Source organism: Heptranchias perlo, chromosome 1 (assembly GCF_035084215.1).
Source record: "Heptranchias perlo isolate sHepPer1 chromosome 1, sHepPer1.hap1, whole genome shotgun sequence".
Classification (NCBI taxonomy): Eukaryota; Metazoa; Chordata; class Chondrichthyes; order Hexanchiformes; family Hexanchidae; genus Heptranchias; species Heptranchias perlo.
Window position 1 is genome coordinate 6,661,402 of NC_090325.1, and position 27,766 is coordinate 6,689,167.

Genomic DNA, 27,766 nt, shown 5'->3' on the forward strand with positions numbered 1-27,766 from the left:
ACATTTTTGGACTCTAGGGGAATCAAGGGATATGGGGATCAAGCAGGAAAGTGGAGATGAAGTCGAAGATCAGCCATGATCTTATTGAATGGCGGAGCAGGCTCGAGGGGCCGTATGGCCTACTCCTGCTCCTATTTCTTATGTTCTTATGTCCAACGACTTTAGCCCAGTGAATGATACTATTGCTTACAGGCCAGGTGCAGCATAGGTGAGATACAGAATAAAGCTTCTTCTACGTTGATCCATCCAGCACTTCCAGGGCAGGTACAATACGGGTTAGATAGAGAGTAAAGGTCCATCTACACTGTCCCATCAAACACTCCCAGGGCAGGTACAGCCCGGGTCAGATATAGAGTAAAGCTCCCTCTACACTGTCCCATCAAACACTCCCAGGACAGATACAGCCCGGGTCAGATACAGAGTAAAGCTCCCTCTACACTGTCCCATCAAACACTCCCAGGACAGGAAAAGCCCGGGTCAGATACAGAGTAAAGCTCCCTCTACACTGTCCCATCAAACACTCCCAGGGCAGGTACAGCCCGGGTCAGATATAGAGTAAAGCTCCCTCTACACTGTCCCATCAAACACTCCCAGGACAGATACAGCCCGGGTCAGATACAGAGTAAAGCTCCCTCTACACTGTCCCATCAAACACTCCCAGGACAGGAAAAGCCCGGGTCAGATACAGAGTAAAGCTCCCTCTACACTGTCCCATCAAACACTCCCAGGACAGGTACAGCACGGGTCAGATACAGAGTAAAGCTCCCTCTACACTGTCCCATCAAACACTCCCAGGGCAGGTACAGCACGGGTTAGATACAGAGTAAAGCTCCCTCTACACTGTCCCATCAAACACTCCCAGGACAGGTACAGCACGGGTTAGATACAGAGTAAAGCTCCCTCTACACTGTCCCATCAAACACTCCCAGGGCAGGTACAGCACGGGTTAGATACAGAGTAAAGCTCCCTCTACACTGTCCCATCAAACACTCCCAGGGCAGGTACGGCACAGGTTAGATACAGAGTAAAGCTCCTTGTCTACTTCACCCCAACAAAATGTCTTAATCCCAAGTTGCAGAAGAGCACAAGCTGCATTACTCAATATATTGCTGAGACTGTCCTGTGCTTATTTCACTTACGACCCCAACAATTGAGAGAGACAGTCATTGGGCCCGATTTTACCATGGGGGTGCGGGTTCTCAGCGGGTGGTCAGTCGGGCTCGTGAAAAAAGCGCCGTCCGAATTGAGTGCGTTGCTCGCGCGATCGCGGCATAATTGAGGCAATTAGCCGGCAGGTACGGGTTCCCCGCTTCTCAGCTGCGTGCCGGCGGCCTGCGCATGCGCATTGACGTCTAAGCGATGGTGGAGCTCTATTTAAAGGGGCAGTCCACCAAAGCCCCTCCAGCCACAACCAAGAGCCCATGCAGGATGGAGGAGCGCAGGGGTAAGGCTGCTCCCCGATTCACGGACCACGCCCTCCAGGTGCTGCTGGACGGGGTCCAGATGAGGAGGGAGACGCTGTTCCCCACCGATGGAAGGAGGTGCCCTGGCAGCGCCACCAAGAGGGCATGGGAGGAGGTGGCGTCGGAGGTCACAAGCAGGGGCAACACCACCCGGACTTGGATTCAGTGCCGGAAGAGATTCAATGACCTCACCAGGTCCGGGAAAGTGAGTACACTAACGCACTCTGCGTCACTCCGTCTTCCACATCACCTCAAACACCTCACAACCCCATCTCCACTGACAGCACAGCGCTCCCGCACCAATCCTCACAGCCACCCAACTATCATCCTCACAGTGCCTGCACGTACCCACCGTCCCTGTCCCCACTCGACCACTACCACACACCCCAATGCCCATACAATGGGATGGCCATGTGGCACACGCATCCTCCCATCCATCTGCCACACGCTCAACCCACTCACACCAATGCCTGAAGCGTCTCACATTGCAATCATCACTCAATAACGTTTTTGTGTTTTGCCCTCACAGGAGAAGAGGTGCAAGAACGCACGCGAAAGGGCACGCACCGGAGGGGGCCCGCCACACGGGGTGGCTCTGACAGACGCCGAGGTCGAGGCACTGGAGATCAGCCACACGCTGCATTGCCTGTCGATGGCGGATGGCGAGGCTGGTTCTGGCGAAACGGCCGGTAAGGGAAAGCTGGCACTCAGCACTCATGAGCGCGAATGATCTTAGCATCACATGGCATATGCCGCACCGCCACATTTGGTCACATGCCTGATATTGCCCTCTGTTGTCTTGCAGGGCCGTCTGCGATCGACGTTTCCGTTGAGGGCGATTCCTCAGAGGACATGCCCGTCTCTGAGGGTGCATCGTCACACATGAGCCTTGCATCCACCAGCGCAGATACACACACCTCGGTGGGTCCTCCCCCCTCAGTTAGTTGGGATTGCACATGGTGAGTCACCGCACACACGTGAGCATGAGCAGACCCTGGTGGCAGGGTCAGCCGCGGAGGGTCCGCGTCGGTGGGAGCACTCTTCTCCAGGCTCTGCTCAGCCGGACCCAGATGCTGAACCCAGGGGGCCACCAGTCAAAAGGAGAGTCATCGAGGGGCACCAGCACATTGCCGAGGTACTGGGAGAGGTGCCACGCGCACTCTCCACAATCGCACGGAGGATGGAGGAGTCCAACTCCTGCATGAGGGGAATGGTGGCACAGGTGCAGGAGGGTATCGCCGAGATAGTGTTGCAGGGACGTCAAGGCATCTCTGAGATAGTGTCGCGGGTAGGTGTGGGAACATCTGCGGTGGAGCACAGGCTAGCCTCCCTCGAGCGTCACGCACAGCTCACCAATGAGTCCATCCAGGCCCTCACAACGGCTGTTCGGATTCAGGGTGAGCAACATTCTGCCGCCATCAACAGGTTGACAGATACATTGGAGGTGGCCTTGCAAGGTCTCACCCACGTCATCCAAACTGCCGTCCAGCAGGGTGGAAGGGGTGATGTGGGCCTTGGCCATGAGAGGGAAGATGGTGAACGGGGAAATGGAAGTGTGGACGCTACTCAAGGTGCCCCCACGTCTCACCCGTTGCCCCCCTCTCAACCAGTGCCCGCAATAGTCCATCCTCTCCAGGTGGCCGAGTCTGCCCCTGCACAGGTGGAGGTGCCCTCACGGGCACCGAAACCCAGGGGGCGTCGGCCCAAAGCATCTACCAGGTCAGGGCATGAACAGGAGCAACCTGCCACCACCTCTGCTGGAGCCACAGGGGTAGCACCACGTAGGGGTACCAGGAAACGAAAACCCAAAGTTCCGTGAGCACACAGGGATTGCACCAGGGTGTTTGTCTATTTGTTATCTTTTTATTTCCAGTCTTTGAATGGCAACACAAAATAAACTCACTTTTTCTCACCAATGCTGCCACCTCTTGTCCATAATTCTGCGTCTTGTGCAATATGTCCCTTCCGTGCGCCTCATCATGACGACGACCACCCCGTCCCACCCATTGGGCATAATACAGTGGGTGCAGGTGTACAGGCACCACTCTTCTGTGGAGGGGGCCTGTATGGACCCTCGTCTGTGCACGTTATGACATGTGAATGCCTCACACAGTGTGATGTTAGGAGAACCGTTGGCATATGAGTGCCTCCCTGGCCTGACGAGCACGCAGGTGAGCCGGTGTTCGGGCCATGGGTCGTTCCTCCTCCTCTCGCTCGTACTCCTCCTCTTCCTCCTCCTCCTCATCCTCATTGTCGTCCTCAATGTGGGTGGCGGGTGTGCATGGGGCCTCCTCCAGCGGCACCCCTCTCTGTAGTGCCATGTTATGCAGGGCACAGCAGACAACTATAATTCGTCCCACTCGGAGTGGCGTGTATTGGAGCGCTCCCCCGGAACGATCAAGGCACCTGAAGCGCATCTTGATCAGCCCTATAGCCTGCTCAATTGTAGACCTGGTAGCAATGTGGCTGTCATTATATCGACGCTGCGGCTCGGTAATGGGGTTCCTCAGAGGTGTCATAAGCCACGTGTGCAGGGGATATCCCTTGTCGCCGAGGAGCCAGCCGTTGCCGGTGTTGGGTGCGTGGAAGAGGGGCGGGACGGTGGACTCCCTGAGGACGAAGGCATCGTGGCAGCTGCCAGGATATCTGGCGCACACGTGTAGGAATCTCTGGCGGTGGTCACAAATGAGCTGGGCGTTCATGGAGTGATACCCTTTCCTGTTGATGAACAGCCCTGGCTCATGTGGAGGTGCCGGATTGCTATGTGGGTGCAATCGATTACACCCTGCACCCGTGGGAAGCCAGCCACATCATGGAATCCAACCGCCCTCTCCGTCTGGCTGTGCTCATCCATGGCGAAGTTGATGTAGGTCGAGGCCCTGCGGAACAACCCATCGGTGACCTGCCTTATGCACTTGTGTGCAGACGACTGAGAGACCCCGGTGATGTCACCCGTGGCACCCTGGAAGGATCCAGAGGCGAAGAAGTTGAGGGCAGTGGTGACTTTGACGGCGACGGGTAAGAAGATGCTGCTTGGTCCATCCGGGAGCAGCTCGTCATTAAGGAGGCTGCAGATGTCGGCGACTACCTGGCGAGTGACTCTGAGCCTACGTATGCACTGCTCCTCGGAGAGGTCCATGAAGCTGAGCCTCGGTCTGCAGACCCTGTGCGGAGGGTAGTGCCTCCTGCGACGCATCTCTCTCTGCGGTTGCCCTCCATCCTGCTGTGCAGGTGGATGTGCCACAGCACCGTGTTGTGGGGATGCACGTCTCTGAGGCGGACGGCGTGGACTGCGAGGCTGCTGAGGCTGGTCATGCTGTTCGTCCTCCGAGGATGTCAACGCAGCACCCATCTGGCAGGTGTAGGTCTGCGGGGTTGTGCACGGTAGAAAAGTGTGTCCTCGCACAGGGGTTGCAGTTCCACGCCGGTGAATCTTCTTGCTTGGTGGAGGGCAGGCGTTGCCCAATGTTACGGAGTGTCCTCCTGCGTTGGTGAAGGCTCTCCCCCCCCCCACCTGTGGAATGCACCTTGGCAGCTGCCACGGGCTGCTGGCTGCAACACGTCCGTTGGGAGTGAGAGTGTTTCCCTCAGTATGGGAAACAGTCTCATTTCACCGTAAAATCCCACACTTGTTAAAGAAACAGCTCAATCAGGTCATTTAATGACCTGAAATAGCCACATAAATACTCTCAAGTGGAACCCCGCTGGCTTTAATTGCCTGCGGGATTCCCACCTGCGGGGTCTGCGCGCGCACGCCGGCGTGGAACCCGGAAGTGGGCGGGATCGAGGCGCGATCCGGTCCCGCACCTGGATTTCGGGATTTTCGGGGCCCCCCTCCCGCAGAGAACGCACCCGATAGCGGGTGCTAAAATCGGGACCATTGTGTCAATCTGTACCAAATTCAAACCCAGGTCCCAGAAATGATAGGACAGTGTTCCTCAAACAGGATCACTCACACCATAAAACGCAGTGCTGGCTTGGAGGAGTTACTGTTGCTGAATTTGACAGTGTGCGGGAGCTGGATAAACATCAGTCAGAATATAGCCAGGAACTCAGGGTGTTGGCTAAGAGGGGTTACTGAGTTTTTCTTTGCATTCATTGTTGGGCTGTGGGTACCACTGGCAAGGCTGGTATTTACTGCCCAACCCTAGTTGCCCTGAGAAGGTGGCAGGGGGGTTTTCTTCTCAAGCTGCTGAAGCAGTTTGATACAACTGAGTGGCTTGCTAGGAGTCATGCAAAGGACAGACTGGGTAAGGGCAGCAGGTTTCTTTCCCTAAAGGGGATCAGTGAACCAGTTAGGTTTTTACAACAATCTGACAGCTTCATGGTCACTTTTACTGGTACGAGCTTTTTATTACCAGATTTTTTTTTAAACGGAATTCAAATTCTTCAACTATCATGGTGGGATTTGAACTCTCGCTCTCTGGATTATTAGTCTTGGCCTCTTGATTGCTATTCCAATAACATAACCATTACACTACTGTACCTATACCTGATAGTGTGAGGGAGCTGGATTAACATCAGTAAAGATACAGTCAGTAACACAGGGCGTTGGGGGGAGGGGTTACTGAGTGACAGTGTGAGGGAGAGGGATTAACATCAGTAGAGATACAGTTAGTAACACAGGGCACTGGGAGAGGGGTTACTGAGTGATAGTGTGAGGGAGAGGGATTAACATCAGTAGAGATACAGTCAGTAACACAGGGCGCTGGGGGGGAGGGGTTACTGAGTGACAGTGTGAGGGAGCTGGATTAACATCTGTAAAAATACAGTCAGTAACACAGGGTGCCAGGGGAGAGAAGTTCCTGAGCCCGAGCGAGGACACTGGATTAACATCTCTGGAGATAAAGCAGGCTATTCGTTCGAAGGGCTTCAGCTGAACCCAGTTCAGTCTCCTCACTTGATGTGGGTGTAAGGGCAGTTCCTAGCAGTGGTCGCTGGAGAGCAATCGAGAGTGGGGGAACTCTGCCTAACCCAGGGGCCCTGCAGCTGTACGTCCCATCACCCTGGCTCAGAGCAGCTAACTCTGCACAGACCCTGCTGCTCACTCTGTGGGAATCACGACACGTTACACCGCCTCCTCCTCCGTTCCTTTCCCTCCCTGCGGCTGGAGAAGAAATCAGGTCGGTGTGGCTCAGTTAGCGATTGCCCTCACGGGCCGCGGTATTGGGGACCTTAAACTCCTAATTATTTGTGACTGTTTGACTTTTTTAAAAATGAGGCGAGACCCCAAACACGCCTGCCCCCCACCCCCCCGGTAAAAGTTAAGATTTGCCTTCATTAAACAAAATGTGACGGCCGTACATCAGCGCGCTTAACAACTGTTCCTCTAATCATCGTGTTCCGATTTATTGAACCATTAACTTGCTTTTACTAGCTGCGGCTGCGGGGAGACTTGTGTTCTTCCTCTCGCACTCGGGCACTTTTACAAGAGTGCGCCAGGGTTGAAAAGACTGCTCGGTTCCTTGTAAAACTGCAGCTACGATTTTATTATCCAGCATGTGGCTTTTCTATTTTATTTTTATTTTAAAAATATATGATCAACTCCAATGTCTGCCACGCGTAGGGTGGGGGGGGGGGGGGGGGAAGCTCCCCGGCTGGTTTTCCGCTCCTCTCCTGGTACTTGCCGACTCTCAGCCTCGCAAATCTAACCAGCGTTTCTTGAAGTCCGTCCAGAAGGGAGGAGGGAAGTTCTGAGGCTTCCGTGGATGATCAAGGGTGGGGGAAGAGAGGGAGGGGGTGCCCCTTCCTGTTAATACCCCTGTTCCCTCCCTGCTCCCCACCCCCCCACCTCCCATCCTTTCTTCCCCTGTAATCCTGGTGAGAAAGTGAAGTGGCAAAGAAAAAAATAATGTCCTTCTTTCCCCAGCCTTTAAAAATGCAAGATCCTAGCACAAGCTAGCAGAAAGTGGGTACGGTGGTGTAGTGGTTATATTAGTGTAGTCGTAATCCAGATGCCTAGACCAATAATAGAGAACATGAGTTCAAATCCCACCATGGCAGTTTGAGTTGAGTTTCAAACGTCTGAAAATAAAAGGGACCATTTTTAGTACAATAAATATTGAGGGGTACAGGGAGAGAAAGTGTGGGAGGGAGAGGGTGTATTGAAGGTGTAATCTATACAGTTTGAGCATGACTTGCTAAAGGCAACGCCTTAATTTTAAAATTCTCATCCTTGTGTTCAAATCCCTCCATGGCCTCGCCCCTCCCTCTCTCTGTAACCTCCTCCAGCCCTACATCCCTCCAAGATCTCTGAGCTCCTCCAATTCTGGCCTCTTGTACACCCCGATTTTCTTCGCTCCACCATTGGCAGCCGTGCCTTCAGCTGCCTAGGCTCGAAGCTCTGGAATTCCCTCCCTATAACCTCTCCGCCTCTCTACCTCTCTCTCCTCCTTTAAGACGCTCCTTAAAAACTACCTCTTTGACCAAGCTTCTGGTCACCTGTCCTAATATCTCCTTATGGTGTCAAATTTTGTCTGATAATCGCTACTGTAAAGCGCGTTGGGACATTTTACTACGTTAACGGCACTATATAAATGCAAGTTGTTGTTGAAACGCTTCAATATCAGATGTTCAGGAATATCGGTAAAAGAGAACAATTAATCAAACGCATTATCTGGAAGAGAGAATGCTCTGCCCACTTACGTTCGCACTCTTTAATGTCCATGTTGAACTGTTTTAAGGCTCCCATGGTGATCTGCTTGACCTCAGTATCCAGGAGCAGCTGCAGCAGAGATGTAGAGAGGTGTTTGCATGCGGACATGCAGGCTGTCTGAGCCACTTTGCCCTGTAAGATCAAAATAAAACTCCTATCAGCCAATAAATCCTCAATTCCTCAAATCCAAATCAACAAACAGAAAGATCCCGATATATAAAAAATAGTCCGAATGTCCAATGAAGACTTATTGCAAGAAAGACCTCGTCACTAGTCAGAAATGTCTCAAATTGTTTCATATACAATTAAAAACTTGGAAGTGCAGTGACTGTTGTTATGGAGGCAAATACTGCATCTATTTTGCACACAGTGAGATCCAAAAACATCAAGATAAATGAACAAAGCAAGAAAGTTGTGCTAAATCTTTATAAAACACTGGTTAGGCCCTAGCTGGAGTATTGTGGCCAATTCTGGGCACCACTCTTTAGGAAGGATGTCAAGGCCTTAGAGAGGGTACAGAAGAGATTTTCTAGAATGGTACCAGGGATGGGGAACTTCAGTTATGTGGAGAGACTGGAGAAGCTGGGATTGTTCTCCTTAGAACAGAGAAGGTTGAGGGGAGATTTAATAGAGTTCTTTAAAATTATGAGGGGTTTTGATAGAGTAAACAGGGAGAAACTATTTCTACTGGCAGAAGGGTCAGTAATCTGAGGACACAGATTGAAGATAATTGACAAAAGAACCAGAAGTGAGATGAGGAGAAATTTTTTTACACGATGAGTTATGATCTGGATTGCATTGCCTGTAAGGGTAGTGGAAACAGATTCAATAGTAACTTTCGAAAGGGAACTGGATATATACTTGAGAAGGAAAAATTTGCAGGGTTATAGGGAAAAAGCAGGGGAGTGGGACTAATTGGATAGCTCGTTCAAAGAGCCGGCACAGGCACGATGGGCTGAATGGCCTCCTTGTGTGCTGTATCATTCTATGAATATTATTTAATGTTAGTTGAGGGAGGAAGCTGAGCCAGGACACTAACAGCAACCTGCAGCTTGCAGCTTTAGCATAGAAAGACGCTCCAAGGCACTTAACAGAGGGACTGGACACCGAGCCATGGTGGGAGATCTGGAAGAGGTGTCTGAGTGCGTGGGCAAAAAGATGGGTTTTAAGATTGGCATTTAAAGGTGGAGAGAAAAAGGGTTTAGTGAGGGAGCTGCTGAGTGTGGGACCAAGGCAAATGAAGGCTATGGCACCGAAGGCAAGGAGCATGGAATGGAGGACAGAATTGGAGGACTGGTGGATGCGGGAGGGGACATAGGTTGGAAAAGGGATAGCAAAAGCAAGCTGGGGCAAAACCACAACGGATCTGAAGATGAGGATCAGGATTTTGAATTTGTGACACCGTGAGGGAGGGAGAAACAAGGACTGGTGTGGACAGCAATGATGAGGGCGATGGGTGAGCAGGGTTATTAAAACATTTATTCATGAGATGTGGGCATCGCTGGCATTTATTGCCCATCCCTAGTTGCCCTGAGAAGGTGGCGGTGAGCCTTCTTGAACCGCTGCAAATGGTTTGATGCAACTGAGTGACTTGCTGGGTCACTTCAGAGGCCAGTTAAGTCAACAACATTGCTGTGGGACTGGAGTCACATAACGGCCATTAGTGAACCAGTTGGGTTTTTACGACAACCAAGTTTCATGGCCACTTTTAGCACAAAAAAAACATCAGTTTTTCACTTCCAGCTTTTTTTTTAAAAACAGAATTCTAATTTTCAAACTGCCATGGTGGGATTTGAACTCACGTTCAAGGCCTGCTGGATTACGTGTCCAGCGACAAACTGTGCCCTGCAATATTTAACTTCCACCTGAACAGATCATTAGGTTGGCATTTCCAACAATGCAGCACTCCCTCAGTACTGCATTGGCATGTCTTAATCTTAGATTATGACCTGCATTGGACCTTCTGACTCAGAGGAGAAAGTACCACTAACTGAACCAAGCTGACACCAATATGTTTGGTCAATACCAAAGGGATGTTTTTAAATTGCTATGGTCCCAGGGTGAACTTCTGATCTGTGCTGAATTAGCTGATTTCAGCAACAACAACTTGCATTTATGTAGCTTCTTCAATGTAGTAAAATGTCCCAAGGCGCTTCACAGGAGCGTTATCAGACAAAATCTGACACCGAGCCATATAAGGAGATATTAGGACAGGTGACGAAATGCTTGGTCAAAGAGGTAGGTTTTAAGGAGCGATTTAAAGGAGGAGAGAGAGGTAGAAAGCCAGAGAGGTTTAGGGAGGGAATTCCAGATGGCTGAAGGCATGGCTGCCAATGGAGGGACGATTAAAATGGGGCATGTGCAAAAGGCCAGAATTGGAGGAGCGTAGAGATCTCGGAGGGTTGTAGGCTGGAGGAGGTTTACAGAGATAGGGAGGGGGCGAGGCCCATGGAGGGATTTGAAGACAAGGATGAGAATTTTAAATTCTCATCCTACGGAACTGCTGCTGCTCGACAATTTCCCCTCCCTCGTCTCCGGGCTCGGTAAGAAAATTCAGCGAGGATTCCCCTTTCTCAGTGACTCCCACTGGAAAAACACGAGTACTTTACCTGAAGTTAGGATCCGGCTCGGGCATGTCGGCCCTCCACGGTCGAATACCCAGACAACACTCTCTGCCCAGGATCAGAATGATCTCTCGAGGAAGGAAGTGGAAAGGGGGTCCCAGTGCCCGTGGGACCAAGGCACAAGAAACAGGCAGCGGTTTCAGAACAGAAAACCGCAAAAAAACAAGAACAGAAATGCATTGGGATTCCCGTTGGATGTGGCACTGATCGAACAGGGAGATGCAACTTGTATTCTTTGTTCGGTAGGGTAAGGGGTTAACAGTTAATTTGTGACATTTGTTGCTAAGAATAATAAAGAAAGCAAGTATTTCCATGTGTGTGCAAATCAATTAAATAAGTAGAGATCTGGGTATTGGGGCAAGAGGCCAGGACAGCACTTCCAACATGACTTGGGCCCCTTTCCGACACTGCATTCCAGGAAAAGCTCCCTCAAACTCGTAACTGAAACCCTTTATAGATGCAGCATTATTAGGCTCTGGCAGTACGAGCCTTAACCACCCATGCCCTCGGGAGACTGTAATCACCGTCGCCCTGTACTTTGAAGCACTGGCGAGATACGCTGTTACCGACTGATCTTTGGGGGGGGGGGCAGATGGTGCCAACGTGACTGCTGCACGCATGGATCCACCCAAAACTTTTCCCCTTTAACGCATGGTTTCCCCCCCCCTCAATACTTTTGCCCCTTTTAACACATGGGTTTCCCCCTCCAGTACTTTTGCCCCCTTTAACACATGGGTTCCCCCGAATACTTTCGCCCCCTTTAACACATGGGTTTCCCCCTCCAATACTTTTGCCCCTTTTAACACATGGGTTTTCCCCAATACTTTTGCCCCCTTTAACACATGGGTTCCCCTGAATACTTTCGTCCCCTTTAACACATGGGTTTCCCCCCCAATACTTTTGCCCCCTTTAACACATGGGTTCCCCTGAATACTTTTGCCCCCTTTAACACATGGGTTTCCCCCCCCACGATACTTTTGCCCCTTTAACACATGGGTTCTCCCCAATACTTTTGCCCCTTTAACACATGGGTTCCCCCGAATACTTTCGTCCCCTTTAACACATGGTTCCCCCCCCCAATACTTTCGTCCCCTTTAATACACAGGTTTCCCCCCACCCCCGACCCAGTACTGCCGCCCTTTTACATATGGGATCCCCCCCCTCCACCCCACCCCAGTACTAGTCCTTGTATATATGTGTGTGAGTCTATATATATATATATCCAGTGCCAGTTTCATCAAACTTATCCAGGGCAGCAGCTGGAGTGCTAGCATTGGCCTCAGTGCCTCTGACCAAGGGGCAGAAGGTCAACCACTCGCTACGGGTCATGATTGGCAGCCTCTGCTGGAAGGAAGGAATAAACATGTCCCATCTCGGCGTGTCCTTGGAAACTCACGCAGTACTTCATGTGCAATTAATTACTATTTAGAAGGCAGCCCACCACCACCACCTTCTCAATAAAACTAGGAATGGCCAACAAATATCGGACTTGTCAGCATCGCCTGCATCCCGAGAATGAACAAAGAAAAGTCCCTTTTACAAAGGACAAAGGAAGCACCATTTTGCGCACAGCAAACAGCAAATTATTCTATTTTCTGCTGGTGTTGGTTGAGAGAAGAAGGGAGCTTCTCGAGTGTCATTGCAGCTGCACCCATCCAGGCAAGTGGAGAGGAGAGTTAACTGGGAGTTCTCCGGGTAACCTGACTACCTCTCCTCCCTCTGGCAATGCAGCACTCAACAACAACAACAACAACAACAACGTGCATTTATACAGCGCCTTTAACGTAGTAAAACATCCCAAGGCGCTTCACAGGAGCGATTATCAAACAAAATTTGACACTGAGCTATGTAAAGAGATATTAGGGCAGGTGACCAAAAGCTTGGTCAAAGAGGTAGGTTTTAAGAAATGTCTTAAAGGATGAGAGTTCGAGAGGCGGAGAGGTTTAGGGAGGGAATTCCAGAGCTTAGGGCCTAGGAAGCTGAAGACACGGCCGCCAATGGAGGAGCGATTAAAATCGGGGGATGCGCAAAAGGCCAGAATTGGAGGAGTGCAGAGATCTGGGAGGGTTGTAGGACTGGAGGAGGTTTACAGAGATAGGGAGGGGCGAGGCCATGGAGGGATTCGAAAACAAGGATGAGAATTTTAGTACTGCGCTGAAATGTCAGCCTAGGTGACGTGGTCAAGCTGTGGAGTGGGACCGTGTGACCATCTGAGCCAATCTGACACGTGTGTTTGTGTGTGAGAATGTGTGTGTGCATCAGCATGTTTGTGTGTGTCAGTGTGTTTGTGTCTGAGTGTGTGTGAGTGTTTGAGAGTATGTGTTTGTGTTTATGTGTATGTGTGAGTGTGTTTATGTGCATGAAAGTGTTTGAGTGTGACAGCGTGTTTGTGTGAGTGTGAGTGTATTTGTGTGCATGAGTGCGTGTGTGCGCGCGTGCATGCTGAGTGTGTTTATGTGCATGTGTTTGTCAGAGAGAGAGAGAGAGAAAAGAGAAAATGAACACAGGGTGATGGCAGGATTAGGTTCAACTTTGATGCTTTTCATCATCAAACAGCCTGCTGACGCTGACGATACAGGCCCACACACGCACAATGGCCACTTAGGTGAGGTACCAGAGGGTGTTTAATGCTGGTGGAGCTGTACTCCAGAAACAGTCAGCACATCCAGGAGAGTAGGGGAAAAATTGTCTGAAAGAAACCCTACTTTCCTCTCAGCTAGAAACAGATGCTCTCAAATATTGGTATCGACTCTACTCGTCTCTCTGCTTCAACTGAGCTTGTGCAGCCACTGAACGGAGATCTCCTGAATAGTTGGTGTGCATTAATGAAGATCCCCTTTGCCCAATTACGAGGTACAATTCCACTGCCGTTAACCATCAAAGTACCAACTCTTTCTTTGTAGTTTGCTTTTCTCAAAAGAAAATAAAATAAAACGTACTTTGTTTTTAATCTTCCAACATCTGGAAATCCTCTATGCTGCGGCTTCCTAATTCCGACTACTATTAAGTGGAATTTGGAGGAATAGAACCGCAAAACATTTCTTCATTTGTGGCGTTCATAAGTGGACTTCATCCCACCACAGCCTCCTGGCCCTCAGACTTGAACTTTGGACTGTTTCATATCGTCTACTCTCTGCCCTCTCTTTACGACTGCTACAAGTTTCTCCTAATCTCTGCCAGGCCTATGTAATCCAATATTCCTCACGTCAGCGTTTTGGGTGCTGTACCAGATCCAATCCGTTATTTCTATTCCCCTTTCTTATTTTTGGCCCCTCTCGGGCCCTTATCTTCTCTCTCCCTCCCTTCCACTTATTTGGTTATGTCACTTTTCATTTTTCCCCTTTCAGGTAATTTCAGCTCTCCCAATCCCAATCCCAACCTACGGCTACACATCAGCCTTCCTGCTCTCCTGCTACAATATTGGACTTGGATTCTCTGTCGCCCTCTTGGCATTTGGGCCATATGACTTCCTTCTGTGCTGTATCATTCTACGATTCTCCAACAAGCCAATCGTGGCACCTGTCGACAACTCCTCAGCAGCACTAACCCCCAAGATCCCCCGTCCTCCTCTCTTGCCAACTTTCTTGCCCAGCATATCTGCTATGGGCTAACCTCAGTAGCTTCCTCCACATCCCACTCACCTCACCCACCACTGCCCCTTGGGACTCTGCCATCAGGTGGACACCGTCACTGCCCCCCTCCACACTGCCCTCCAGAATGTCTGTTCATTCACGAGCAAGGCCCTTGCAATCCATGACCTTACTGTGGATGATCACGTTGACATCCTGGCTTTGACTAAAACCTGGCCCCTTACTGAAGCCTCCTCGCCTGGCTGTACCTTCCTCCACCTACAGCCACAGTGGTGAAATGGCCGGCAACACCAATTTGCACCTTGGTCTTCCCCCATACTCCTCTGGCACCTTCACCTCTCTCAAACTCCTCATCTGAATCCCCTTTAAAATCCTCGTTGTGTGCCTTGCACCTCCCCCAAATGTCACTGTGAGTTTGTCCCCGAGATATCCTCCCTCTTTTTGTTTTCTCTGAGCCTCTGCATTGAGCAACTCCTCACCCTCGGTGACTTCAATCTCCATTGCAGCTCCCCTTGTCCTCTTCTCTTCTAAATTCACTGCCCTCCTGTCGTCCCTAAATCTCTCCCTCCAAATTCATGGCTACCATCTCCTGTGGCCTCTATACTCACATAGTCTCAAATCACCAATAAGGCTATCTTCGACCACTACCTTGCATCCTTCACCATCAACACCCAATAACACTCCTTCAATTCCACGTCCTTCTGCATACATTCCTGGGAAAAAAATTCTCCCCCAAGTCATTTACAACTGCACTCTCGAGCCGCGTACTGCCTAAATTTTAGTTTTAGTCCTCCATTTACCACTTTGATGCCCTTATCCCCAACAAAACCTTCACCATCTCGCATCCTGGTTGTTTGTCCTGGTAAGACCAATATCTTCACTCCCTCAAGTCCAAGAGGTGCAAACTAGGCAGGATCTGGTGCGCAACTGGCTTAGCTTCCCAATGCCAGATCTGGTTTGACTACAAGCTCTACTGGCTTCAAAACTGGGGTTGTCCTGGAGAGAAAAAACAACCCAAGGCTCCTCTTCTCTACTACCAACCACATCTCCTTCGACCTCGTTCCCCTGACCCCGTCAGCCTCACCTTGTTGTACACAGAGCTCATGGACTTCTTTGTCTCCAAGATAGAGTCCATGTTTAACTGTCTCTGCTGCTCCCACCCCTCCTCACCCACTGAGTCAAACCTTCCCCGTCCCAATCCCACCGTTGCCTGAACCCTCGTCTCTCTCTATAATTTCTCCCCCATCTCATCCCTTCCCTCTCCAAGCTCATCTCATTCGTGAGCTCTCCCTCCTGCTCTCTCGATCCTATTCCCACCAATCCCATTTCCCTTCCTGGTCCCCATTTTAGCCAATATGGTATGGGGGTCCCTCTTCTCAGAGAGTATTCCCCAACCTAGAGGAATAGATATGAAAAGCAGGGAAGTTATGTTAAATTTGAATAGAATCTGGGTTAGACCACACTTGGAGTACTGTGAACAGTTCTGGTTTCCATATTATGAAAAGGATGTAGAGGCACTAGAGAAGATGCAAAAAAGATTTACAAGCATGATACCAGAACTTAGAGTTTATAACTATCAGGAAAGACTTAACAGGCTGGGGCTCTTTTCTCCAAAAAAGAGAAGGCTGAGAGGAGACCTGACAGAAGTCTTTAAAATGATGAAGAGGTTTTATAGGGTAGATGTACAGAAAGTGGTTCCACTTGTGGGGAGATCAAAACTAGGGGCCATAAATATAAGATAGTCACTAATAAATCCAAGAGGGAATTCAGCAGAAACTTCTTTACCCAGAGAGTAGTTAGAATGTGGAACTTGCTACCACAAGGAGTAGTTTAGGCAAATAGCTCAGATGCCTTTAAAGGGCAAATAGATAAGTACATGAGGGAGAAAGAAATAGAAGGATATGTAGAAAGGATTAGATGAAGTAGGGTTGGAGGAGGCTCGTGTGGAGCAAAAACACTAGCATGGACTAGTTGGGCCGAATGGCCTGCTTCTGTGCTGTCATAAATTCTATGCAGCTTTCAAAACTGCTGTCATTAACCCCTCCTCATAATACTCAACTTCAACCCCTCTGTCCTCAGTAATTACTGTCCCATCACTAAACTCCCATTGCTGTCCCCATCTCTCCCACAAGAAAATCAAAAAGTTAGTATGCAGGTGCAGCAGTTGATCAAGAAGGCCAACGGAATGTTGGCTTTTATTGCTAGGGAGATAGAATATAAAAACAGGGAGGTATTGCTGCAGTTATATAAGGTATTGGTGAGACCGCACCTGGAATACTGCATACAGTTTTGGTCTCCATACTTAAGAAAAGACATACTTGCTCTCGAGACAGTACAAAGAAGGTTCACTCGGTTAATCCCGGGGATGAGGGGGCGGACATATGAGGAGAGGTTGAGTAGATTGGGACTCTACTCATTGGAGTTCAGAAGAATGAGAGGCGATCTTATTGAAACATATAAGATTGTGAAGGGGCTTGATCGGGTGGATGCGGTAAGGATGTTCCCAAGGATGGGTGAAACGAGAACCAGGGGGCATAATCTTAGAATAAGGGGCTGCTCTTTCAAAACTGAGATGAGGAGAAACTTCTTCACTCAGAGGGTGGTGGGTCTGTGGAATTTGCTGCCCCAGGAAGCTGTGGAAGCTACATCATTAGATAAATTTAAAACAGAAATAGACAGTTTCCTAGAAGTAAAGGGAATTAGGGGTTACGGGGAGCGGGCAGGAAATTGGACATGAATTTAGATTTGAGGTTAGGATCAGATCAGCCATGATCTTATTGAATGGCGGAGCAGGCTCGAGGGGCCGATTGGTCTACTCCTGCTCCTATTTCTTATGTTCTTATGTAACCCCATGTCTAAATCTCTCCAATCAGGTTCCAACCCCTCCAACAACACCAAATGGTCCTAACCAAAGTCATGAATAGCACTCTGTGTGACTGTGAACATGGTACATTATCTTCTCGGCAGTCAATCACACGATCTTCCTCTGATGCCTCTCCTCTGTGGTGCAACTTGGTTGGACTTCCCTCGCTTAGTGCTACTCTTACGTGTTCAATTGTAGCCAGAGCATCTCCGGCAATTGCTTCTCTTCCCAGCTCCCGAACCATAACCGCTGAAGTCCCCAAGGATTTATCCTTGGCCCCTTCTCCTTCCTCATCTACACGTTGCCCCTCAGCGACATCATACGTTGGTGTTACCCAGCTCCAGCTCTCCACCACCTCTCTCAACCCTCCACTGCCTCTGTGTTGTCAGACTGCTCATCTGACATCCAGTCTTGGATGAGCCACCATTTCCTCCAGTTAAATATAAGGAAGACCGAAGCCATTACCTTCGGCCCCCGCCACCAACTCCATCCCCCTTCTCACCCACTGTCTCAGGTTGAACTCCGAGCTGAGCTTTTGACCCCATAATCCTCTCCATCACCTACTTCCACCTCCATATCATGGCCCACCTCCACTCCTACCTCAGCATACCTGATGCTGAAACCCTCATCTATGCTTTTGTCACCTCTAGACTCAATTACTCCAAAGCTCTCCTGACTGGCCACCCGTCTTCTATAAACTTTAACCTCGCTGGCCTAAATTGGATCCCGGTCCCCCAATGGCACAAGAACATAAGAAATAGGAGCAGGAGTAGGCCATACGGCCCCTCAAGCCTGCTCCACCATTCAATAAGATCATGGCTGATCTTCAACCTCAATTCCACTTTCCTGCCCGATCCCCATATCCCTTGATTCCCCTAGAGTCCAAAAATCTATCGATCTCAGTCTTGAATATACTCAACGACTGAGCCTCCACAGCCCTCTGGGGTAGAGAATTCCAAAGATTCACATCCCTCTGAGTGAAGAAATTATTCTTCATCTCGGTCCTAAATGGCCTTACCTTGAGACTATGACCCCTTACCTTGAGACTATGACCCCTAGTTCTAGCCTCTCCAGCCAGGGGAAACATCCTCTCAGCATCTACTCTGTCAAGCCTTCTAAGAATTGTATACATTTGAATGAGATCACCTCTCATTTTTCTAAACTGGAGAACATAGGCCCATTCTACTCAATCTCTCCTCATAGGACAGCTATGATACCATTCTGATTCAGGACAATTGCCGATGATACGCCAGATATTGTTAATTACTACTTAACACCTAGCTGCTACGTAACACCTAGCATTCTTACTTGACTCGTGAAAGGTCAGCTGAGCCAATTAGGTATTAAATGGCAGCTATTAACATAAACAGATAAGCATTACGTGGGACTGCAGAGGCTGAGTGCTTTTCAACAGTTCAAAATGCACAATCTTTCTAAAAATAAAATCGACCTGCTTGGCACTGTTTTTATACACTACAGTATTTTACGAGATTCAGACGTCCCCAGAACTTGCAGTGACATGCTGAAGAATCTATGTTCTCATGTCTTAGAATTTGGTTGGGCTTTTCTGCAGAGACTGGCAGTTCTAGGGGCTCTAATCATGAATTTTATACCTGATTTGATATAGGAGTACCCTACAGTATTCATTCAAAGTCCCACATAGAGCCTGGTGGAATGCTAATCTTTTCAAACCAGAAGTTTAAATTTTTTTGTATTCCTCGTTCACGGGATGTGGGCGTCATTGGCAAGGCTGGCATTTATTGCCCATCCCTAGTTGGCCTGAGAGGTGGTGGTAGTGGTATGAAACAACTGAGGGGCAAGTTAGGCCACTTCAGAGTGCCGTTAAGAGACAACCAGGCTGGTGTGAGACTGGAGTCGCATATAATTGGACATGAATTTAGATTTGAGGTTAGGATCAGATCAGCCATGATCTTATTGAATGGCGGAGCAGGCTCGAAGGGCCGATTGGCCTACTCCTGCTCCTATTTCTTATGTTCTTATAGGCCCAGACCAGGTAAGGAGGGCAGGTTTCCTTCCCTAAAGGACATCAGTGATGCAGTTGGGTTTTTACAACAATCCAGCAGCTTCATGGTCACTTTTACTGAGACTAGTTATTTATATCCAGATTTATTTTTTAAACTAAATTCAATTTCTCAAACTGCTATAGTGGGATTTGAACTATCATTCTCTGGATTATTAGCCCAGGCCTCTGGACTGCACTATACTACACTTCTGTACACCTAAAAGAAACCTGGAAGAGTAGATACCCCGATGGCCTCATGGTTAAAGGCACCGTCCAAGTGCTACTGTAGACATACAAGTGATAGATTTCAGTCCACAGTCTGTGCTTAGTTATTGAATCTCAGTCGCTGCAGAGAGGGGGAGGGGAGGGGTTCAAGAGGCATGAGCAGAATTGGACTCAGCCCGTAATGCCCACAGCCTACTGTCCAGGCTCACACATAAGATACCAGACGGCATCTGATGCCTAGGAGTCAGCACCTTCAGGAGAAAAGCAGCATAAAAGATAGACCTCTTATTTTCCGTGGGGTGGGGGAGGTAGAATTTTAGTGAGACACGGGATGTATGGTGCATTGTTCTTAACGGTTTCACAACCAATCAGACTTCAGGAAATTGAGCGTGGAGTTGTATAATTTTATTTATATTTCCGAACTTTTAAACTCTTCAGATCCCTGGATCAGGAATAACACAGGCGAGGCCAGGCCAGTAATCAGAGAGCATCCTCAGTACTAACAGTAGCGCAGTTGTTTAAAGAGTTACAAATATGTTAACAATTACAGGAGGGGGACGGGACGGAGGGACCCGAGAGTCTGTGCCGTTAATTATGGAACCCGGTTATCAAAGGACTCGTTAACAAAGGCACCAATAAAATTACTGTTAAAATAAACGCACATTAATCTCGGAATACAGTAGTACACGCAATCAGGGCAGGCACCGCCACCCACCCCTCCCCCTTGCTGAATGCTTCTCTCAAGCCAATGACCTGCCACCACACTAAAACTTTCCACACGCAGCTCCTGATAAGTTTCAGGTTTAAATGCAGAGTCTGAGGTTTGAGGGGAAAAAGAAAAGTAGTCACTGGTTTGAACTTTTTACGGAAACGCAGATAAACTCAAGTCCTGTTTTCAGTTAACGGCGAGAACTTGCACGTTCGCCTGGAATTGTTCCATCTCAAGTCGTACTTAAGAGGTGGCAGCAGCTGGGACGCTACAATTGCCCTCAGTGCGCCTGGGTTCGGGAAGGGATGGGGGAGCGGGGAGGGAAGGTTGCGACTGCTGTCCCGGTTGAAAGTGTGCATTGGTGCAGATGTCGGGTGAGGACAGGATCAGTCTCTGCCTCTAGTGGTCGAATAGCCCCAGACCCATGACCATCTTGTGTGAGGGTCGTACTCCAGCAAATGTCGGCGCCTTAAGGGGAGGAGGCGGAGAAAGTTGGCCAGCGAGAAGAGAACAGAAAAGCCTAGCAAAGGTGGCCTTCTTCTTGAACTGCTGCAGTCCTTGTCGTGATGGTGCTCCGACGAGGGTGGAGAATTCCAGGATACTGACCCAGCCACGATAACGGAATGGCGATATATCTCCAAGTCAGGATGGTGCGTGTCTTTCAAGGATGCCTGGAGGGGATGGTGCTACCTACGATATTGATCAATTTATTTATTTTTGGTGAAAAACACAGAGCTGATGAAATTTAAGTTATTTTAAAGTTGAAAAATATTTGACAAAAAAAATCAGCTGCAAACTCAAAAGTAATAAACAGTACGCCTGCATCCTCTAGCTGCACACGTGTTGTGCACGGCTCCGCTGCTTGCGCATGGGTGTGCAATGTGCGCATGGTGCACTCGTCTACGGTCAGGCCGTAGCTGTCAAACAAAATGGGATGTCGGTTCCAATTTTTGTGAAATTTTTAAACCCCTTCCAATACTTTTTTTTTTCTGGAAACTCCAAAGGGCGAATCGCAACATCTGTACAGCTAATTTTCTACAACTGCAATGCCAAACATAATAAAATCCTGCAAAATTAGAGCAATCGGCATAAAGGCTGGACCATTCCTAATCACAGTGTTCCCTGGATAAACAAACACACATTGTTTCAACCAGGGGGCACTTGTCCTCTACTGAATGGCGCGCTTGTCAAAACTTTTTGGTATTTGGCAAGCCGTCGAGAAGGGCGAGACCTGCTGGGTCGGAGCGAGTCATTCCTTCGCACAAAGGCATTGTTGTGTCGCTCGTCTGCGAGATCGTTCTGAGGAAAGTGATGTGTTGGCCACTCCCAGTTCATCTCTTCCCCCCCCACCATCCCCCCCGAAATAAATCTTCAGTGCGATCGAGAGTATTGCTGGGTCAGTACCAGTGACTGCAGGCGTTACTGCGTTCCGTACGTGGCCTGCGCACAGAAGCACGAGCTTTCGGGTGACCTCCTTCTCCAGCTCGCCTTCTATTAGAGTAACTGGTGCATATATAACACACCCTGCAACATATCCAGAGAGTTCACAACGACAAAAAAAAAAACAACTTGCATTTATATAGCGCCTTTAATGTAAAACATCCCAAGGCGCTTCACAGGAGCGATTATCAGACAGAATGTGACACCGAGCCACATGAGAAGATATTAGGTCAGGTGACCAAAAGCTTGGTCAAAGGGATAGGTTTTAAGGAGCGTCTTAACGGAGGAGAGAGAGGGATGAAAGGCGGAGAGGTTTAGGGAGGGGATTCCAGAACTTAGGGCCTAGGCGGCTGAAGGCATGGCCGCTAATAGTGGAACGATGGAAATCGGAGATGCGCAAGAGGCCAGAATTGGAGGAGCGCTGAGATCTCGGAGGTATCACAGTCTAACACAATGCTCTCCAGAAAGAAAGAAGAGAAGAGCACTGCTGGAGAGGTACAAGGGAAAGCTCGTTGGCTGTTAGGCGATCCTTCAGCTCACTGCCAACCCTCCTCTCCATTTGTCTGTCTCTTCCTGTAACAATCGTGTCAGCCGTGGCTCAGTGAGTAGTATTTCTCGCCTCCAAGTCAGAAGGTTGTGGGTTCAAGTCCCACACCAGGGACTTCAGCACATAATCCAGGCTAACACTCTCAGAGCAGTACAGAGGGAATTTGCCTTGGTGTCCTGGACAATATTTATCCCTCAACCAACTAAAACAGAATATCTGGTCATTATCACATTGCTGTTTGTGGGACCTTGCGTGCAAATTGGGTGACTACATGACAAAAGTGTACAGATATGGGCATGCTAACATAGTGGTTATGTTACTGGACTAGTAATCTAGAGGCCCGGATTAATAATCCAGAGACATGAGTTCAAATCCCACCACGGCAGCTGGGGAATTTAAATTCAGTTAATTAAATTAAATAAAATCTGGAATTTAAAAAAAGCTAGTAACAGTGACCATGAAACTACCGCAATGCCCTTTAGGGAAGGAAACCTGTCGTCCTATATGTGACTCCAGACCCACAGCAATGTGGCTGATTCTTAACTGCCCTCTGAAATGGCCTAGCAAGCCACCCAGTTGTCAAGAAGGCAGCTCACCACCACCTTCTCAAGGGCAATTAGGGATGGGCACTATCTTGCCAGTGGCGCCCACATCCCATGAATGAATTAAAAAAAAGTTCTTCATTGATTGTACAGTGCTTTGGGACATCCTGAGCTTGTAAAAGACGTTATGTAAATGCAAGTCTTCCTTTCTTTATACATCCTTTTATGGTCATTTCTTCTCTTAACTTTCCTCTCGTGTCTCCAAAGCTTCAAACATTCTTACTCTACCTTCATTCTCCCTGAGTCCTAATGGTGTTAAAGTCAAGACTCGTTGCACCGTCACCAACTCTAGCCCATTCTTTCTCTTGATCTCAAAATTGTGCAGCTCTCGACTCCTACCAGAGTTCTGCTCTTCCTACAATCTTTGGGTATTTAAAGCCCGATCTTGTGGTTATTTAACTATTACTTGACTTGTGTCTTATTCTGTTTAACTCTTGTCAAATGTACCGTGCTCTGGTCGGACCACAACTTGAGCACTGTGTCCAGTTCTGGTCATCGAGACACAAGGATACATTCAAGCACCGGACGCAGTGCAGAGGGAGAGTGCCACAAGGCTGATCCCTAGTGTCAGGTCTGAGCTATGAGGAAAGGCCAGAGACACTTGGGCTTTTCATACCTCGGCTCATAGAAGACGCCACGATCTATTAGAGGTACGCAAGATAGTTAAGGAAATGGAAAAGGTAAATCTGGAATATTAAATGAAATTGCAAAAGTAGAACAAGGGGACGCGGTTTCAACCTGGTAACAGGCAAATTAAGGACTAGTTATCAGGAAATTCTTCACTGTGCAGCACTCCCTCAGTACTGCACTGGGAGTGTCAGCATGGATTATGTACTCAAGTCTCTGGAGCGGGACTTGAACCCACGACCTTCTGACTCAGAGGCAAGAGAAAAAAAAAGCTGATGGATTTCTAGGTTTTATCTCAAGAGCTATAGAATATAAAAACCAAGCGGTAATTATGAGCCGAGGTATGGAATGAAGGCTAGTAGAATACCAGGAACAAACATTTTTTTTAAAATCACAGAACGAGTGGAGTTCACCGTGGGCGATGGTGAATCAGCAGCCCGTTTCACACCCCACTCAATCTTAATTTCCACTGAAGTCAACGGGCAAGAAAATCGTGCAGAGTCTAAACCAGGCTGCCCACGATGAAGTGCCCCAACTGAAACCATAACCTGACTTCTCTCTTCCAGATGCTGATTTGCCTGCTGTATACTGTCGGCACTTTTTGTTTCAGTTGGTAACACTCTTACCTAATGAATCAGAGGCAAGAGATACTAGCAACTGAGAATAGAAAAACAGAATATTTTTGAAGAATAGAAAAACAGAATATTTTTATAATGGTGAGAAACTATTAAATGTTGATGTTCAGAGGGATTTAGGTGTCCTTGTACACGAAACACAGAAAGTTAACATGCAGGGACAGCAAGCAATTAGGAAGGCAAATGGTATGTTGGCCTTTATTGCAAAGGGGTTGGAGTACAAGAGTAAGGAAGTCCTGTTGCAATTATATAGGGCATTGGTGAGACCTCACCTGGAGAAGTGTGTGCAGTTTTGGTTTCCTTACCTAAGGAAGGATATACTTACCTTGGAGGGGTGCAACGAAGGTTCACTAGATTAATTCCTGGGATAAGAGGATTGTCCTATGAGGAGAGATGGAGTAGAATGGGCCGATACTCTCTGGAGTTGAGAAGAATTAGAGGTGATCTCATTGAAACGTATAAAATTTTAGAGGGCTTGTCAGGGTAGATGCTGAGAGGCTGTTTCCCCTGGCTGGAGACTCTAGAACCAGGTGGCATTGACTCAGGATAAGGGGTCGGCCATTTAGGACGGGGATGAGGAGAAATTTTTTCACTCAGAGGGTTGTGAATCTTTAGAATTCTCTACCTCAGAGGACTGTGGATGCTCAGCCGTTGAGTATATTCAAAGCCGAGATCGATAGATTTTTGAACACTAAGGGAATCAAGGGATATGGGGATCGGGCAGGAAAGTGGAGTTGAGGTCGAAGATCAGCCATGATCTTATTGAATGGCGGAGCAGGCTTGAGGGGCCGGATGGCCTACTCCTGCTCCTATTTCTTATGAGCCCAGCGGATACTCAAACTGAGAACCAGTTGTAGGGAACAAACAATCTCAGAGAATATCGGAAGCCTCATTCCAACTAATACATGACCAAAGGGCGTTAGTACAAGAGTTTTTATTCATTTTGTCAGTGGCCGAGAAGAGGGATTTATTTGGAAATGCAATGGTAAGGATTAAAAACAAAATAGGATATTCCATCATCACACAGGTTAGCAAGGCTTTCAAGAAAGCAGACAGGCCCACAGACAAGTGGGATAGAACAACACACGGTACCAGTGAGCAGTATTGCATGTAATTTTAGACTTTCCTCACTAATATGCTCCCTACCTCCACTGAAGATACTGACTCCTTGTTTGAAGTGTAATCTCACAACCACCATCACCCTTCGATACCTCTCATAGGAGCATAGGAACAGGAGTAGACCATTCAGCCCCTAACCCTGTTCCGTCATTCAATTAGACTATGGCTGACCTGTAGCTTAACATCAACAGCAACTTGCATTTATACAGCTCCTTTAACTCCCAAGGCGCTTCACAGGAGCGATTATCAAACAAAATTTGACACCGAGCCACATAAGGAGATATTAGGACAGGTGACCAAAAGCTTGGTCAAAGAGGTAGGTTTTAAGGAGCATCTTAAAGAAGGAGAAAGAGGTAGAGAGGTTAGGGAGGGAATTCCAGAGCTTAGGGTCTAGCAGCTGAAGGCACGGCCATCAATGGTGGGGCAATGAAAATTGGGGATGCGCAAGAGGGCAGAATTGGAGGTGCCCAGAAATCTCGGAAGGTTGTAGGGCTGGAGGAGGTTTACAGAGATAGGGAGTGGCGAGGCCATGGAGGGATTTGAAAACAAGAATGAGAATTTTAAAACTGAGGCATTCCTGGACCGGAAGCCAATGTAGGTCAGCCAGCTCAGGGGTGACGGGTGAATAGGACTTGGTGCGAGTTAGGATACGGGCAGCAGAGTTTTGGATGAGCTCAAGTTTATGGAGGGTGGAAGATGGGAGGCCGGCCAGGAGAGCATTGGATTAGTCCAGTCTAGAGGTAACAAAGGCGTGGATGAGAGTTTCAGCATCAGATCAGCTGAGGCAGGGGTGGAGACGGGCTATGTTACAGAGGTGGAAGTAGGCGGTCTTGGTGATGGAGCGGATGTGTGGTCGGAAGCTCATCTCAGGGTCAAACCACAGGAAATACAAGCACAAAGATAAATTGCCAGGGCTTGGGGGAATCATAGAATGATACAGCTCAGAAGGAGGCCATTCGGCCCATCGTGCCGGATCTTTGAAAGAGCTATCCAATTAGTCCGATTCCCCCCACTCTGTCCCTATAGCCCCGAAAATTTTTCTTTTTAAAATATTTATCCACATTGATTATTTTCGAGTTTGCTTCGTATTTTCTGACTTCACATCCCACTGGTTGCCGCAGGGTAATATTAGGAGCATGTGCTTCCTTGGGCAAAAATTAAACACATCAAAATTGTTCATAAACTCCCTCCACGGAAAATTCAGCCCCCCTGCAGAACAAATCTCGGAATCTAAACCGTCTATGGGTGGTTGCTATGTGGTGGCTTGGCCGTTAGTTTATGTGGTTATTGCAGGTTGGCAGAGGTGGGGCTGGATTATTAGTGCAATTGGTGACTAAGGTCATACAGGCGGGTGTGAGCCACTGACGCTGTGCCCATCGGCGGTACAAGCGCGTGCGCACACTGATACATTCGGAAATGCTCACCAACACAGCGGCATCGTCATTCATGGCACCCTGGAAGTACAACAGCCATCGAATTAAAGTACGTTCTTTTTCCAGGTTTGGGGGGGGGGTGGTGGGGCTGGTTTCATCACCATTTTAATTCAGCTTAATTAGTGAAGCTGATGACGATGCTCGTTTGATGACAGCATCGCGTGGCAGACTTGCCGGTGCCCATTTTAAAAGGTCAGTTTCCAATGGGTGTGAGTTTCTGTGCTCACCAATACGCGAGAAGGGTTACGAACACAATTCTTTTCGGAGTTTGCATCCAGTGTCACCATCAAACATTCTTCTCCCCACCCATCCCACCACCGTGCGTTGCGCGTGACATTAAGAGTAAAGCTCCTGGAGGACTCCCAGGCCTGGTTAGATGCTGACTAACACTCCCTCTGCACTGCCCCAACAACATGCCGCACTCCAATCTCGGATGTGCTATTTTTCCAGCCAACCGCTGAACTCTCTGACTGATATCAGTGCAGAATTAGGGGCGTTTTTTTTTTGTGCAATAAGACCACCCAAACTCACGTTGGCCGCTCACAATCAGCAGTCGGGTAAGGTTTTAATTCCATCCGACCTGGGCTTGATTTGAATTTATGGTACAACAGCTGAAAGGCCTGTGTCTCACCCACTGCACCACCCAGTCCTCCCAAACCTTTCTTCACAAATCTATTTAAAAGCACCCCCAGTGAAAACAACCTGGAGGCTTGCAGTTAGTTTCCACGGTTATTCGCAAGCTGGCCGGTCATCTCATGGGATCTTGCTGTGTGCCAATTGGCTGCTACAAAGCAACAGTGACGACACTTCAAAAGTAATTAATGGGCTGTGAAGGGATTGCTTTGGAACATCCTGTGAAAGGCGCTATATGAATGCAAGTTCGTTCTTTCTTTCATGGTGTGGCTTTTCAGTGAGCTTGGACTTTTCTAAAATGTAAACCAAATCCACCCCCCCCCCCCGCCCCGCCCACAAAAAAATGTTTTATTTTTAAATAAATGTTCATTATTTCCACTTAAATGTTTCCAGTGAATATTTATCTGTCAAGCAACCGAGCTCAAAGCATGATCCTATCCCTGGCCTACTCCTTTCCCAGTTTACACGTGGCAGTAGATGATGATTCGGTCTGTAACCCTCCCATTACCCATTTCCTAGTGTGATAAAGGGACCCGTCTGATTCTTCAAGCAGATTCAGGTTTGAGTCCGTGAGCAGG

The 27,766-nt window shown here is 48.5% G+C and overlaps 1 protein-coding gene across 5 annotated transcripts in view; it reads right to left on the minus strand.

Moving 5' to 3' along the window:
* Window positions 1-27,766, minus strand: part of LOC137314445 (exocyst complex component 6B) — a 628,729-nt gene that overhangs the window by 129,605 nt on the left and 471,358 nt on the right. For all 5 annotated transcript variants that reach the window (XM_067979862.1, XM_067979811.1, XM_067979897.1 and 2 more), the window contains one exon: window positions 8,109-8,250. In XM_067979862.1, coding sequence (XP_067835963.1) covers window positions 8,109-8,250 — 142 coding nt within the window. The remainder of the gene's footprint in view (window positions 1-8,108; window positions 8,251-27,766) is intronic.